Source organism: Falco naumanni, chromosome Z (assembly GCF_017639655.2).
Source record: "Falco naumanni isolate bFalNau1 chromosome Z, bFalNau1.pat, whole genome shotgun sequence".
Classification (NCBI taxonomy): Eukaryota; Metazoa; Chordata; class Aves; order Falconiformes; family Falconidae; genus Falco; species Falco naumanni.
In genome coordinates this window covers 18,833,490-18,850,975 of record NC_054080.1, presented here as the reverse complement: position 1 = coordinate 18,850,975, position 17,486 = coordinate 18,833,490, and the positions used below count along the sequence as shown (strand labels likewise).

At 43.3% G+C, this 17,486-nt stretch overlaps 1 protein-coding gene across 5 annotated transcripts in view; it reads left to right on the top strand.

The window, feature by feature from the left end:
* The window catches only part of SEMA6A (semaphorin 6A), a 113,795-nt gene extending 102,955 nt beyond the window's left edge, over positions 1-10,840 (top strand). For all 5 annotated transcript variants that reach the window (XM_040579956.1, XM_040579953.1, XM_040579958.1 and 2 more), the window contains one exon: positions 6,717-10,840. In XM_040579956.1, the coding sequence (XP_040435890.1) occupies positions 6,717-7,906 (1,190 nt within the window). In that variant the 3' untranslated portion in view covers positions 7,907-10,840. The remainder of the gene's footprint in view (positions 1-6,716) is intronic.
* The last annotated feature ends 6,646 nt before the right edge of the window (positions 10,841-17,486 follow it).

Here is a 17,486-nt window from a genome sequence, read left to right as displayed (position 1 = left end):
TCTGTGTTTCAGGTTTTTTGTGTGCCACCATTTTGGGTTATTAGTTTACCATCTGTTGCAGGCATCTTTGGAAAGTGACAGCTCCCTGCAGAGGTGATCACAGAGCATCTTTGGTGCACTTGGCATGTGGTCATCTTGTTGTCCAGTGTACGCCTCTCGCAGCCATAATTCATTCCTGGGACAGAGTTGTCTTTGCCTCCACGCCACAGCTAACTGTAGTGCTCAGGCTGAAAGGTGTTATTTTTGGTGACAGCTAACTAGGTTATTTGCACATGGGAACTTGTAGTTAGGGGACCAGGTATTGCTGTCTGCCTCATGAATTATTTTCTGCCTCATGAATTATTTTCACTGAATTGAGCTTGGTTATGAAAGAAGGGAGCACCTGGACTGTTGTATCACTAAACCAGCCTCACATTAAGCTATTCAAACTGGGAAGTCATTTGCTGTTTGGTTTCATTCATCAAGCGGTTGGGAGGGTTATAAGGTAGAATTTGAGTTTGTGCTCACTGTGAACTGTATGCTAGAACCTAGACTTGGAGGAATGTAATGGTGAGGCTTTTCTTGATGTTATGCCATCCCTGTCCCTGATCACAGGTGAGACAAAGGAATTTAGGCTTCATCATGGGACGTTTCTTTTTATCCTGTACATGCTAAAAGGACACAGCTTTTACTGGGCCTCTGGAGCTGAGGTCTCCTTTCTGCAGATGTCTGTTCATTGCTGTTCTCCTGAGACAGACTCCTTTCTTCAGATCTCTTTCCCAGTAGACCTTTGATCAGTACTTTTCAGCTGCAGCTTTTCAGCAGGTTTTAGCTCACTTTCATTTGTTTCTGAGAAGGTTAGTCAAAAGACTTTACAGAAGTCAAAGGGTATCATGCTTAATGTTTCCCAATAAAAAGTAAGCCGTTTATCCTGTCAAGAAAGGAAGTTTGTCAGATTTAATGTAGTTTATTCTTGGGAAACTTGCTTTGGCCTTTTTCTTTAAAGTTACTTCATCATCCTTTGAATGCCTGTGAAATTGATTGTTTCATCACTTGTTTTAGTGTCATTCCCATTCTGCAAATTGTGCTGGCAGGTCCGTCTTTTGTTAGGTCCTCCCTTTGGCTCATCTTAAAGGCAGGTGATATGCTTGTCCTTTTCTAGAGCTCTTGGGGCTCATACTTCCTCCAGTGCTCTCCAAGATACTCCACAGTGACTAGAAATAGCTTTGGCTAGCTTCTTTAGCAGTCAGGGATGAATTCCTTTAGAGAATTTGAAAGCATCTACATTACCTAAATATTTCTAGCTCTTCCTTCTGTCACGGTTGACACATGCCTTGGATTTGTTAAATTTCTGATCACAGATCAGAGTGGGGATTTTTGCTGAAAAGTAAAGCAGGAAAAGCAGTAAATGCTTCAGTCTCCATGTCTTTGCTTATCTGTCCTCCTTTACTGAAGTTTGTTGTACTGATACTTGTTATTCTTACTCAGTTATGCTCATGCCATGTATTCTTTGGAATGATGAGATCTATTCCTTTGTAAATATTTCATCCTAATTACATTTCTGCCCTTGGAAGTTCTTTCCTATTAGAATTAGAACATGCCCAGAATAAGTTCATCAGCTTTTTCCTAAAATAATACTTTCAGCACTGTGCACATCTTGCTTTTAAACTTGTTTTTTAGCAGATATAGAGGTAGTCAGTCCTAACCCTTAACAAAATACTTTTGTAAATTGGTGAAAAGAATGAGCCTTACCACCTTCGTTCTTATGATGATCTAGTATCCAGTAGATACAGTAGATCCTTGTAACACCTCATGTCTTTTCTTTTCTCTCTTATTTTCACCCAAAGACATTCAACAAGTCTGCTTCTCACATTCTCCAGAACTTCAGAAAGATTATATGTATTATTGACATAAAATGTAATGGCTCATTGCTTTTTCCCCCCCTACCTTTAGTGAACAAGCAGGATCAATACTCTACTCATGTGATTTATCTAAGCACTAGCTTATTTCAGAATTGAAACATTTTGAAGGTTTCGAAACATTTTTCTTAATGTCTTCTTAACCACCCAGCCAACCAATACTGTGTACCTTACCTGCAAGCTCTGCTGGAAGAAAGAATTAATTATATAGTAGAATAATACAATACCATACCACGTCTTCTCTCTCATTAGATGAGTAAGAAAAGGTGATTTTTCATGTTCCAGACTACTACTGTACAGAGCATACTGACTGAGAAAATGAATGGTGATGTTAGGAGGTGCAGACAAAAGGACATGGGATGAAATTACAGAAAGTTAGTGGAGGAGGAAGGATCAGGTTGTCTACAGGAATCAGAATGGCCATGAAAAGTGGAGGATATCGGGTGACTAGCCTGGCTGGTTTAGTAGCCAGAAACAACAGTACATCACACATGGGAAGACGTTAAATTCTTAAGCCTGGTTGTGATTTACAATGGACAGAGTCTGACTTAACTGGAAGAGTTAAGGGAGACAGATAAGTGTCAGCATGTCTCTGGCATTAGAAGCATGTACGGTCTGATCCTTGAAGGTGCAGATATTTAACCTCATCTATGTCTTTGAAGTTTTTTTTCAATTTCACTAGTATTTTTACCACCGGACCCCTCCCAAGTGTAACGTTGATACAGGTAACTATGTCAGCAATATTGCTTTCCAAAGAATAGCTGGTCATTAGTCATGGTGATAGGTCTCCATGTATTGCAGAAAACAATCAGGAGTATGGATGAGCAGTTCAACGACATGAAATAAGCAATGTATTTTCATATTTGGAAAGAATATACTGCAAACGGGAAAGTACTAGACATAGTATTTTAAAAGTGAAAGTATTTTATTTAGAATACCTGTTCTTTTATATAGTGATATTTAATATCAAACATATTTTACAGTCTGGTTCCATAGCATTTTATGCAGCCAGCCCAGACAGTTTTCCAGTACATAATGTCTTAGAATACTGTCAGATAACACATAGCTGTAAGACTTTTCAACAGCAGTTATTTCCTCAAAGCTGGCAGTCCCAGTGCTTTACTTGACTTTCAAAAATACAGGCCCTACATTTTTCTGGTTATTTTCTCTATCTGTTTTAATTCTTTGAATAATAAGTGCTAATGGGTGATGCTGAACCGAGCTTTGGGGGATGTGTTGTTCTTCAAGAACTGCAGGAACACAATGCAGTTTGTAAAGTGGCACGAACACTATCCTGTTTGGTTTCAAACTGGCGTGTTTCGGGGACATAGTTAGGATCGCATACTCGCTTATTCATCCCAGTCTGTGAAGGCAGTTAGTACTGATGCTAGGGACTTGAGATGTTGATTGACGGTGACTGCAATTATCAGCCTATTTTGTATTAGATCTTCTGTCTCTGTGGTCATGACAGTAGGATGCTGAACACTCCTAATACTTTTTCATTACTTAATTGTATCTATTCCATAAACATTAATGCAGGGACAAATCCTTCCCAGTTTATCTCATTTAAGTTAATTAAAATTATTGGGATTGCCTGCGTAACTAAAGACACATGTATGTGATCCATGATAAAAAATAAATTATGTCATTAACCTGGCATTGTGTCCAAAGTAGATCCACCTGCCTAGAGCAAAGCCACTAATGTTAAATATCCTTTAAATCTAGCAGAGAAAACATAATAAACCTCAGGGAGGTTTGAACTCAAGAGTAACTAGCTGGAATCAGGCTGTTTTAAGGCCCTCATAAATTTCTGCTGATAAAACACCTGCAGCATGAGTGACATCATTTCAGCTACCTCTTTCTTGAACACACATGGTCACTCAGTCTGAACTGTGTGGTAATTTTGTAACGTGAGTTGTAGTGATTCAATATCTGTTGGTAGTGTAAAAGTGAAGATTTCATCTTGCTTTTGTATGCAGTGATGCAGGTTTGTGTTTAAGGCTATCTTCACAGAGTAGGATTTAGCCTAAAGCAGGAGGCTGAGGGCAATGAACAACCTCACTTGGCCAGTAGGAAGTGTCAGGCATTCCCTCGTGTCCGATCACCAGACACCTGAGAGAGAGGTCAACACTTCCCTCTCCACTCCTCATCATGAGGAAGTTTTAGATGGCAGTGAGATCTCCTCTTCTCAAAGCTGAACAAACCAAGCACCTTCAGCTCCTCCTCATCAGTCATGCCCTGTAGTCTTTTCAACATCTTTGTTGCCCGCCCTTGGACACATTCTAATACTTTTATATGGTTGGCCCTTCTGGCCACCAGGGCCCATTGCTGACTCGTCTTGAGCTTACCGTAATCAATCAAACCCACCAAACCTGTTTCTGCAGGACTGCATTCCAGCCTCTTGTCCCCTAGTCTCTATATAAAAGGATATTGTTAGTAAAGCATGACTTTCCCTTCATGAACCCATGCTGGCTTTGACTGTAGGTGCTTACACCCTTAGGTGGGCACTGAGCAGGGATTTCTGGTCTTTTTCATGCAAAAAAATTGGACTTAAGTGCTTAAAGGAGCATACATCTGCAAAGCTTGTGCATGGATCGTGACCATGAAATTAGGCTTTTGAAGTTTAAGCTTTTCTTAACTTCCCACCCAGCAACGCATTTCTGGATAAGACTGAACGCTTGTCTGACTATACTTCCCACCCATTTAAGACTCTGTATTTCTGATTCTCCAGTTAATGACTGGAGACAGTTTGTGTAAGTAAATTTGGGCTCAAAATGCTGCAGAGTCTAGCATGTAATATCATCAGGTGAAGGTCCACAGAAAACCAGCAACTTTGTAGTGATATATAGTTACTGCTGACTGTGCTGTAGCCACTGGACTGTGCTTCTGGTCTACATACAGCAATTTTGTATGTGGATTTGAATTACAGAGCTAGGTTCTACTGCTGCTTGTTAAGTGGTGATGACAAAGAATAGAAAAAAATGCATCTTAAAAAGCTGCTGGGCTTTAGAAGAGGATTCGCTGAGAAACAATTCGAAGATTGTTTCTAATCGTATATTGTTTTCCAAGATCTACTTTCCTTCTCCTTTTTTTACAATTAAGATATTTATATGAATGCTGGATCTTACTTTCCTAAGTGATCATGAGCTCTTGCTATTTATTCTCCTTATCAAGTCATAATCCTCTATTTGTCACAGCACAATAATTTCTGTGGGAACCAGTTGTGACATCGGTCTCAGGGACTTACGTTTTAAAGAACTTTTAAATATGAAGTTCATGTCTTGTAAGCAAATAGCCCTTGTCCACCTAGAAGTTGCAATTAAATGGGGACAGAAAAATATATGCTATGGAAGCAATACTGTATGTACCTAGAATACTTATCAAAGGTTTCTGTGAGATAGTAGCAACTTTCCAGTGCTCTTTTAAAATAGTTTACTGAGGATATTTTGCATTTGGTTCTGATTCTGTGTCACTAATACCTTCTCTACCAAACACATGAAAAAAACATTACTCTAGGAGTTGATTTACAACATGAAAGTTTTGTATATTCACGGAGTCTCAGGAGAGCCTTGGAGGTACTTTTTCTGTCTTGCTGTCTCTCCTGTAATAAGGACAAGAATTACATTTCCTTAGAGCATGTGGGGCTTTTAATGCCCTGGCCCTGGCACTTGGACACTCTCTGGACAAAGAGGTGGGGAGAGATGTTCCTTCAGCTCCTTGTCAGGCTGTGGCTGCTCCTTGTTAAGCACTACGAACAAAATAAAAAATGCAAAAAAAAAAAAAAAAAAGCAGACTCGAGGCTCTGTGCTTGTGTTTCATTTGTGCTGCTGGCTTGGTTCCCAACTATGTCAGAAAAAAACCTATTTTCTTCAGAAATTCAGGGTATTGATTAATGCTATATTAGGGACTTCAGATAGAGGAGGCACACTCTGCCAAAGATGCTTTCTCTGAGAGTAGGCACATGGAGGGCCAAGTAAGATTTGATAATGATCTCTCACCTCAGCACAGCACTACAGGATAAGGCCCTCAGAATCAGGGCTTTCAAATGAGAAGGCACAGGCTTCAGCACAAAGGTCAACCTATTAATGTGTTCAGAACAAGAGAGAGCTTTTGAAATTAAAATAACAAGGACAGTCATCTACCAAGCTCAACAGATTTCAGCACTGTGCTCTATTTTTCATAGTTATTTAAGCATCCTCCTGAAGCTTAAGCATGTGACACTGACTTTTAAAACACATGACAAAGTTTGGGTTTTTTCAGTTCTGGTTTTGTTCTTAGTGCTTAACAAGGAGCAGCCCCAGCCTGACAAGAATGAAGGGCAGAGAGAAAAGCCTTAAACAATGTGGGATGCACTCCTCTGGTATTTGCAGAGCTTCTGTCTCCTTTTAAAAGTTTTTCAATGAGAATGTTTACCATAGTAAAAATAAGGTGGTATTAGCTGAGGAGAGATCGGATGGAGGGAGGGGAGGAATGAGCAGTATGTCAGAGGAGGAGAAATAATAGCTCTGACATGCTGAAGTCAGCGTGAGTTGCCCAGGGCCAAGATTTCAAACCAGTTGCACTTGCCCTACAAGTAAATTCTCTCTCCCCTCCTGAACTTCGTAGTCTTCAACTCCAGATCTGAAAGCTATACTGAAAGCTCAAGGCTGCATGTGCAAAATGCAGCTTGCAGGTCTCCAAATTTGGGCAAGCTGATCAAAAATCACCTTGCAAAACACAAACCTACCTCAAAGGGTGTGCCTTTGAACAAAGTAGTCAATGATTAGTTGTTTTTCCCCATCCTTAGTTTGTTTAACCACTGTATGCTGTTTATTGCAGGAGTGATCCGTGAAAGTTACCTGAAAGGTCATGATCAGCTGGTGCCGGTCACCCTGTTGGCCATTGCTGTTATTCTTGCTTTTGTCATGGGGGCTGTCTTTTCGGGAATCATAGTGTACTGCATCTGTGACCATCGCCGCAGAGACGTGGCTGTTGCGCAGAGGAAGGAGAAGGAGCTGACCCACTCCCGACGTGGTTCCATGAGCAGCGTTACCAAGCTCAGTGGCCTCTTTGGGGATGCTCAGTCCAAGGAGCCAAAGCCTGAAGCTATCCTCACGCCTCTGATGCATAACGGCAAGCTGGCTACCCCAGGCAGCACTGCCAAGATGCTAATCAAGGCTGACCAGCACCATCTGGACCTGGCCGCTCTGCCAACCCCTGAGTCCACCCCAACCCTGCAACAGAAGAGAAAGCCCAGCCGTGGCAGCAGGGAATGGGAGAGAAACCAGAACCTTATCAATGCCTGCACAAAGGATATACCCCCGATGGCCTCGCCTGTAATCCCAACCGACCTACCGCTTAGGGCTTCTCCTAGCCACATTCCCAGTGTTGTGGTCCTGCCCATAGCCCAGCAAGGCTACCAGCACGAATATGTCGACCAGCCAAAAATGAGCGATGGGGCGCAGATGTCTGTGGAGGACCAGAATGCCACCCTTGAGTACAAAACTATCAAAGACCATCTCAGTAGCAAAAGCCCCAGCCACGGAGTTAACCTGGTGGAAAGTCTTGACAGCATGCCACCAAAAGTACCCCAGCGGGAAGCTTCCCTTGGGCCCCCGAGCGCCTCGCTGTCACAGAGTGGCCTGAGCAAGCGGCTGGAGATGCATTCTTCTGCTTACAACGTGGACTACAAGAGAAGCTACCCTACAAACTCTCTCACAAGAAGTCACCAGACGTCGACCCTCAAAAGAAACAACACTAACTCCTCTAACTCTTCCCACCTTTCCCGCAATCAGAGCTTCAGCCGGGGTGACAACCCACCACCGGCCCCGCAGCGAGTGGACTCCATACAGGTCCATGCTGCTCAGGCGCAGGCTGTGACTGTATCTCGGCAGCCGAGTCTCACCACCTACAACTCACTGACGAGGTCGGGGTTGAAACGTACGCCCTCGCTAAAGCCCGACGTACCTCCCAAACCTTCCTTTGCTCCACTCTCTGCATCCATGAAGCCCAATGATGCATGTACATAATTGGGGGGTGGGGGTAGGGGGGTGGAGGACGGCAATTAAGCAGAGGTTGCGCTTGAAATCCAGTGTTCTACAACTGTTATCACTTGCTCCTCTGAGAAGATGGTTGTTGCAAGCTGAAAATGTGTTGGATTTCTGCTTTCTGGGAAAAGTGGAATATTTTTTTTAAACCCGAGCCATATGACCCATGGTTGAAGGTTTGCAATTGCAGGACTCACCCCTACAACCCACCAGTTCTTTGCTCAAAAGACTAACCCTTGATCACAAACATTGAGCCAAAAGCACACAGGTGAAAAATGACTATGACATTTCACCCCCCACCCCCAAATGCACAACGCATTCCTGAACTGGGAAAGAGTGCTCTGAAAAGCAAAACAAATAACTACAAAAATGAACAAATTTAAAAAAGAAAAAAAAAAAGAAGGAAAAAAGAATCCACTGATAAAGCTAACTCTGACTTAACAATGGCAGAAGTTTACTATGTGCAAGTACTGTGAAATGATGCCCATCAGTGTTACAGCCATTTGGTTACAGCAGTTAAATGCCATGTTGGGCAAACTATGTCATAGATTTCTGCTACCCTTCTCTTTTAATAAATAACATGTGACTGCTAACGCAAGTAACTCCTCTTATTTATTGTTCAGCTTTCGTTTTTCCTAAAGAAATGACTTCTGCATATCATCCTGTGAGCAGCTCTTCAGAGAAGTACCTTGAAAGTTATACATATTTAACGTGAAACTCATTAACTGGAGTAATTAAAACTCTTTTATTTTTCCAATAAATTCACTGAGTTAGGTAAGTTGGAGCTGGAATTCTGAACTTTGTGCCTGGACTGCCTGATTAGCTGAAAAAAAAAGGGGATATCTATTTAAGTCTCTCAGCTAATTAGCTGCTGGGCCTATGACCTAAGACAGCAACAAATACCACAAGTTCATAACTTCTAAAGCAACTGCAAGAGAAACTCTTAAAAGCCGCACATTTGTGCACCATTGCTATCAACATGGCTTTGTCAGTAGCTAATACTTTCTGTGAAGGCACCAGCTTGTGATGTGCCATCTCATTTCACCTTGCATGTGAGACGGCAAACAAAATCCTCAAACAGTGTGAGCTAGTTAATATGCCGGCTGTTACCATGCATAAATTATGGTCTTATCACACGGGTTTTTCGTGGGAATATATCTGTGAATAGCCTGTTTTCTTCCACATGTAAATTTGTGCCTTACACCCTCAGTTGTGTATACTTGTGAGCTGTAGTATGTAAAACCTTTTTCTTTTTCCCCTTTGAGTAATGCAAATATTTATTGATCCTTCCTCCTCCGAGCCCCTTCAAGAACTGAAGTAAAGACATTGAAAGAAGAAAGTGGTGGTTATTGTCATAACCCCATGTCCCTCAAGAAATTAGGCTAGCGTCATACCCTCCACTTCAATTTGACTTTATAGCTGTGCCAAGTCCTCTCTCAAAACCACCTACAAGCAGCAATGCTCCCAAGGCACCATGCTAGGGGTTCTGCCTTTCCCCTCCTCCTGCTCCTCCTTTATCACACGTCAGTATGGCGATTGTTCTCACTGGGCAGCAGCGAAGTGACCAACACCCTTGTCCACGGGACTAGTGTGTACCCCGGCTGGGGATGAGTACTGGCGAGAGGGGCCAAGACCTGCAGATAGCCCAGTCACACGTCCTGCAGCGTGCAGGGCACATGGAGCTAGGACAGGCAGGCGGGCTCCTGCTGTAGCTACCTGCTGCTCCAGAAGGATGCTGCATATACTTCTTTGGGGAAAAATGTAATTTTTTTTCCTTTGTTTCTTTTGTGTGACTGTGCATGTAGCTAGCGTGGGAGTGTGTGCGCGCACAGGTGTGTGCGTGTGTGTGTGTGTGTGTGCGCGCAGGTGTGTAAGTTCCTTTCCAGTCTTTCAGTTTATGCAAAAACTTAGATGTGTTTTTAATCTGTTACAATAACTGTGTCAACATACTGTAGAAAAATGATGGGGATCGCTTCTAAGCTTTTTATATATATATATATATATATATCTACTGAACAGTATGTTTGAGTAAGGTGGTTGTTTCTGTTTCAATTTGTTTTTTAAAATTTTATACTTCCATTTGTTTTTCAGGGTTTTGGTTTTGTTTCTGAATGATTGAAAAGACAGATTTTAAGTCCATTAGCTTATAGATGGTATATATAAAGTCTGGATGGTCTAGACCAAAGTGTGTAACAAGGGTGCTTGCATGTTCTTTCACTTCATCATGGCTTCTTTATGAAACAGTTTTGTTCACCCGTAGTGAACTATGCAGACTGGAGTAGATAGATCTGTATCCAAAGCAATGTTGTTGTTTTAATAAAAACAAACAGAAAACCCTTTGAAAACAGTAGGTAGCAAGGTCATCTTTTTTTAAAACAACGAACTCACAACCCTTTTACGAAGCTCCAAACCCCTGGAGCGCTAAATGTGCAGGTCCCCTTGATATTACCCCACAAAGCATTCTCCCAAAATGTAGAGATGAGTCATTATGGCAACAGCTCCTGCAGCAGTCTGCCTTCTTGATGTACACCGCATCAGTTACTGGGCTGACTTTGAAACATGCATTTTGTACTTGGTGGGTCTTCTGTTTTTTGTCCTTTCCCACCCCTGGTTCCCTTCCACCCTCTGTTTCGAGGGGTTCATGAACCTATGTGTGCCTTTGCTTTCCACCCTTGCTATACACTGGTAGATGCAACAAATTCAGACTCTCATTTGTTGTAAAGTTGTAAAGTATTGTGATGTCACCAGTTTCCCTTCATTTCCACATCCCCCTAACATCTGATTCACAACTTAATGTATGTTGAAAAAAAAAGTTAAAAAAAAAGGCAAGAAAGAATAAGAAAGAAAGAAGGAGGAGAAAAGGGGAAATAAAAGCTCTTGATTACATATGGTAATAAACCAGACTGTTCTACTTTATTTCTTGTGTCCTGGTCCTTGTGTTCCTGTGATGATTTATCCTTCTCCATAAAAAAAATACAAACAAATGTGATGCTGATCATTTAGACCAGGTTATGGTGAGAAATACATTTGTTACTTTCTGTCTCTTACAGAAGATGAACTTGACTTTAGAGTAAGGTGATGGCAATTAAAAATTGAATCACACATTTGTTCTCCCTCTATTCATATTCTGCATTTTCTTTTTATGAGCTTGTTCATCATCAAATATTTATGGCAGACTTGATAGTTTAAAAGATCAAGGCTGGGATTTAAGCATGCGTGGTCCACCAAAATAGATCATCATACAGATGTGACTTCATCTCCAGGCTTTACATATTAATAACAGAGGAGCCTGTGTTTTCTTTTAACAGGCATAAATCTATTGTGTTTCATAGGCCTGATTTAGAGGATGTTGCCTGAGACTAATTCTGCAAGGAAATGGTAGTACACAGATAAAAAACAGAAGAGTATGTGATCTTCCTAGTCAGGGGAGTCATTAAAAAACACCTGCATTCTCCACATTGATTTTGTGTAAATGGGGATCACCTACACACAGCCATTACATTACAGGTAAACACTTGGTTATGTTCGTTACTGGGCTTAGTGATTTTGTTTTGTGACAGGAGTTCCCTATGACCCTGTAGAAATGAGGTGTCCAGTAATTTACGCTTGCTCAGGTCATACTCGGGCTTTCCTGCCCTGCCAGGGCACCCTGTTCTGAATCTAGAGCCTTACCAATATGTGCTGCTTCCCCATCTCACAACATGGATGGCCCTGACTCAGGCTCTGCTTAAAGTGGTGAAGTATTAGCTTTCCTCCAGGAGTGAGACATGATGGATTTTTTAAAAAAGGTCACAAAGCCTTGGCACACTTTCCTTGGTGGAAAGCATCAGGCCTCTCTACAGCTGCATCTCCCCGTCTCCACCCTGAAGGACAGCAGGGCTCCGAAGGTGGTGGCCTTGGCATAGCAGCAGCACATCTGCAAGAGCAGAGCATTGCAAACATCATTTTTCAGTGCCTTGTCCACATGCATGTCTCTGGTTTGTTATCGGGTGCGAGCTTCCTGGCAGGGTCTCCTGAGTGATGCTAAGCATCCCCCAGTCTAGGGACGGGGGGTGCTGCATGGTTACACAGTGTTCCACACTGCTACACTTGACTTGCGTGCTCCTAGAGTTGCAGCAAATGGGAAAGCGAAAGTTCTGCAGGTGCTTAAAGACCTGTCCTGCAGCTGGACCTTTTCCAGCTTGGTTTGAAATGCTTCATATAAGCAGCATTTAGGGAAGCTATTCAAAGATTAATACACCTCTATGTTAACATTAATATTAGTATTCTTCTATGAACAATTGTAGGCTGCTGCCTGGAGGACAAGGTGCGAGAATGCCTCTGGTAGCAGCACTGGCTGCCTCCTTTGCAGAGCTCCTTCTGCTGCCAGTGAAAGGACGGTCCATTTAAGTACGGGCATGAAGGAGGAAGGGCGGTAAGGAGGATGCCCAGACCCATGAGCCATATGGGGTCTGCAGCTGCTCTGCTTGTGTGGCCACACACTGCTGCCCAAGGGAAGGTGTGAACCAAGCTCCTTAAAGCAATTTTCCCTCACACCACCTCCCCGAATGTGCACCTCTGCACTGGCACGCACATTGTCTCTTAACAGACTTGTCTTACCATGCTGCTGTGCAGATAGACCAGGAGAGGAGCTGAAGGACACAGTGTGCATCAGACTCCCTGGCCAGACAAGCACAGTGCAGGCACCCACATCAGCACCCCACCAAGCAAAGGTCCCTCCACTGAGCACCCACAGTTCCCTCCTCAAAAGAGGCGATGCCCTTGGCCTCCAGTATGGTGGCTTTTGACAGAGGAGACCTCTGAGCTATCCACTGTCTATTTGAATCATGAGATCTGTCCCCTGCAGGGACTGCTTCTGCCACTCTGCAGAAACTCCCTGGGGTGAACAGGGCAAAGAAGATACCCAGGAGAAAGCAGGGGTGCTTTGAGCACTTCAGTCAAGTTAGTGTCACCTTATTCATCATATTAATTGTACTCATGTTGACCTCATTTAGCACGTCATCGAGGAGGCATGGAAGTTGCTTTCCAATCAGCAATAATTTGCATACATATTTTTACACAACATGGAACCCAGCCAAATGACTCAAAAAAACAGGTCTCCATAAATACAGCCTGGTCCACCACCTTGTTCCTCCCCTCTCCCTCCAACAAGCATACCTTTTCAAATTACACAGGAGTGTAGTTTCAAAGGTAACTGCAAATCCTGCCCCATTGTAGCTCCTACAGCAAAGAATATTTTGCACCTGAAAGCTCCTCGCATGAAAGAAATGTAGGCAATCAGGAAAAGCATGGGCAGTTCACTGCACTTTACTGCCAGCAGGAAGGCAATACACAGGGCTGATTCGGCATGAAAGGGCATGCCAGAATAAAGTGCCAGAACTGGAAACAACACAGTGGTCCAGCTGACGGCCAGAGTAATTTCTGGGATGGAATTCCAGATCATTCTTGTGTCACAGAGTTAACAGGACTACTCCGTGCTCTCTCGCAGGGCTGGACACGGATTCTTGCTCCTTAAAGTTTGCTTATAGAGCTTGTATAAAGCAACGTGGAGGACCTCAAATGGTAGTCTTGTCTACCCCACTGCAATGAGGCAGGATCAAGCAAGCCTAGCCCATTCTTGGTGGCCAGTTGTCTAACCTCTCCTTGTAAACATGTTTTACTTTGGGAAGAAGCAAAAGTCACCCAAGGGATCAATGTCAAGTGTCTCAGAGTGCCTAAAGAAAATAATAAGCTAAGAAAGTGGGTTGGACTGCCTTAGTTAAGGCCAATTTTCTATTTATCCAATTAAAGTTAATTTCCCAGAAGTATGGCACCTGCTCCAACCAACAAGTGTTAGAGAAACACATTGTGTGTGTAATATTCATATGCTTCCTGCTGATGCGTGTGTCTGCTAATGAGTCTCTAAGTAGTCTTTTTTTACCTTTTTCCCTCTTTTTTTTAAAGAGTGGAGATACTTGTCTTGTCAGAGTAAGTACTAAGACCATCATCACATGCCTTGTGTAGGAGAACGATGATGTGTTAGACTTCTTTGTATGAATAGAAACAGGTAAATAGTCATCTCTCCCCTGACTTTGTAATTTAAACAGTGTAAGTCAGTAGGGAAAGGCTATAATTGGAGTCAGAGTAAGTGAGGTGAAAATTGCTAGGTGGCAGTGCCATCTGCATCTTGTTTTAATTAGCTAAGTTTATTATCAGAATATAAAACTTTCTGCTATTCAAGTCCTTAGCTTACTTCAACCGTCAGTCCAAAGCAATTGCCACATGTCTAGGTAAGCACAATTACTGATCAGCAAGGGAGAATTATCCTCCCCACTGATCTGGCTAACAGTTGCCATGTCTGGGAGTAGGGACAAAAATATGACTAACCAAGATCATTGTCACATCTGCTTAGTGTTTCATGACAAACTCTATTAAGGCTAACAGCACCACTGTTAATTCAATTAGATTAGTGTTTTCCTTTGCTGGCCATGATGCATTTGGAAGACCAGCAACTGTATGCAGAGTGTGGCTGGCAGTCCGCTGCAAGGAATAATAGCATCATAAATAATATATTAAGACGAAGATGAATCTAGCAGGCTGCAGTCAGAGCACAACAGTCATATAACTGAACCCTGCAATATCACAAGAAGGGGAGGAAAAAAGTAGCTATGACAGGAAATTATAACAACTATAAATGACAGGGACTACAGAAGGGAACAAAACTCATTAGGTCAGCTCTTTAAGCAAAGTGCAGGGGAAGCACAGGCCAACCTGCCAGCAGCAGTACAGGCACTGCATGCCCTCACATTCATCCTCCTTAAGATGAAACAGCAGATGTCTAGTGCTGGATTTAAAGGAAGATGATAAATAACGTAAGGTAACTGGCAAGGAGCTTGCTGGAAGCCCAGATCTTTCTCTGGCCTGCAAGCTCTGCCCTAGTATTCAGCCCCATGGAGGACTTACCCGCCACGTGCAGCCAGGACTGGGGTGGCTGTACCCCCCAGGGCAGTGAGGCTGCCGGGCCAGGCTGCCACCCAGGTGGGGCAGAGCTGCCACCCTTGAGAAACTGCCCTGGTTTGGGGAAGCACCTTGCACAGATGGAGGGCTCAGCCCACGGGAGTGAAGGGCACAGATGATGCAAGGCTGATGAGTCCTTTGTATCTGGCCTGGCAGGTGGCACCAGCGTGTGGGCACAGCCATGTGACAGCTAGCACCAGGGTGTAAGAGCCATGCTTGCGGAAATCCTGTTTCAGCCTCTTCTGTGGTCAAAGGGAAAAAAACCAAAATGCACCTTTGCCTCAGCCAACATGCTACTAAAAAGGAGCTGATAAGTGCTTCCAAAAACAATTTCTGCCCTTTTCTTTTTTTAATTGACTCCATGTTGGAAAAGAAAAGAGAGGAAGAAAAAAAGAGAAAGAAAAAAAATTTAAAAAGGGAAAAAAATAAAGGAAACAAGACTTTTATTTCTCTGACTTTAAAAAATTATGATATAATCTTGCCAATTCTCAACAAATACACTGTTAAGTATTCAGGCTGCTGATGGAGGTATTGCCTGTGATGGTGCAGCAAACTGCAGACTGAGCTTTTTTTAATGCTGCATAAATTGCCTGTGAAGCAACCTTTTATGAGATATGGTGGTTGAAACAATTTTGCAAAGAGGAGACAAAGAGTTCCTTTTACACTAAAATGGTTTCCTTGGAAACACTGCAAAATGTAATGTAATATCTCTTTGCGGAAGTTCAAGGACTTGTGTATGCTAGCATGTGCTTCTCCTGACCCCCTTTTTTTTTTTTTTTTTTTTTTAACTGTGGTGTATGGTATTGCTGGCCAGTTTTACCTTTCGACAGTACCACAAGAACAGAACAACCCCGCACCACAGCAACCCACAACCTGAAGGACATTTCTCTCTTTGGTAATCAAATGTCTTCTGTAAGCAGAAAAGAAAATATTTGATTGAAACCAAGTCCTTTCATCTATAGCACCATGGTTTCAGAATAAGGAAAAAACAATGACTGAAAATTGTGAGCTAAATTTCAGGTTTCAGACAGTTCTTGTGCCTGACCCAGTGTATTTTCTTGTCTGTATGGAGCCTACACTACACAACATAAATTGACGGGCGTAAAGCAGAAACCAATAGCCCGCAATGCTAATCAGAGATCTGGACACGTGTTACAGAAAGACCAGAAACATGTCCAGATCTTCCTTTTACTTAAAGCCTAACAATCTGCCCACCTGAGAGAAGGACTTTGCCCCTCCCTATGTGCAAGCGGTGTGACCCCAGAAACACAAACTTTCTAACTGGAACAGCTCAGCTGTTCATCCAAACAAGAGATAACCGTGTCTGAATTTACCCAGCTGCGTGCCTCTTTCATTAATTGTACCGCTCTCACAGATAATAGTGACATAGCATTAGGTGCACTTCCTATGCATGTTAAAAGGCTGCAGAAATACTGGTGCGTAAAACCCTTTCCCCCAGCCCCGACGGTTCTCAGGACCTCGATGTGGTGAAGTCCTTAGGCAGACAATACATGGCCCCTGTGCAGAGCTGCTCGCACATCCTTCATCCTCTGGCTGTGACCTGGGACCCAGACCCATGCAGGTGTGCCCAGCACTATATCCAATTGAAAAAGCATGCTGGCCCAACTGCAGAAGTACTGTGACAGTACACACAATGCCACAAAGCCAGAGCAACAGGGCCCAAGCCTCAGCATAGCTAGCAGTGAGGGCATACCTAATTTCTTGCAAGATACAAGAAGTTGCTTTGCAATAGACTACCACTGGATAAAAGATTTGAACAGGGCTGGGGATAGGAACTGGGTTTTAGGACTCCCTTCACCTGTTTTGGAAATAGGGGTATCCAGTATTTCAGAAATAATAGCATTTAGTTTAAGCAGAGCATCATTCATAGGTGACAGAGCAGCACTGGCTGTCCCAGGCAGCCTCAGCCAGTGAACCTCCCCAAGTCAACTGGGCTGTGTCTCAGAAGCACACACCTCATGTACCGATCCCTTGTGCTGCCTTCCCGTCCCAACTGCTAGATGTTACCACCTTGCTGCTGTGGATGGTCCTTCGTGCCTCAAGCAGAGCCTGCAACAGTGGCAAGCTGGAGCATGCATGGTGATGTGTCCAGATCTGCTCCTGGGGAAGGTCCCTGGAGTATTTCTGTGCTGCAGGTAACTGACAGACAGGTGGGGAGCAGAGGGGAAATCACAGAAGAAAGTCCTGAGGTGTTAGCTCACCTTTACAAGCACAGCATGGCCCAAGCAGCAGGTGGATTAAGGGCTGGTGTTTACTGTCAGTGCAGAGATGTGAACATTGGGGAACCGCTGAATTTGGCAGGGTGATCAGTGGGTAAGGGAGAGAGCAGCCCTTGGATCCAGATGTGTATCCTGGAAGAGCTGGAGTGCATTTCTCTGGCAACACAGCTGCTGACCCAGGGAAACACTTAACTTTAAGCATGATTTCACCCAGTGAGCTTCCATGTTAAGACTGGGCCCAAACCACCACTTTTCTGAGCAGGGCAGCTCCTGAAGAAAGCATGCTAACCACATTAAGAACGATCTTCTTCCAAACCAACCCAGAG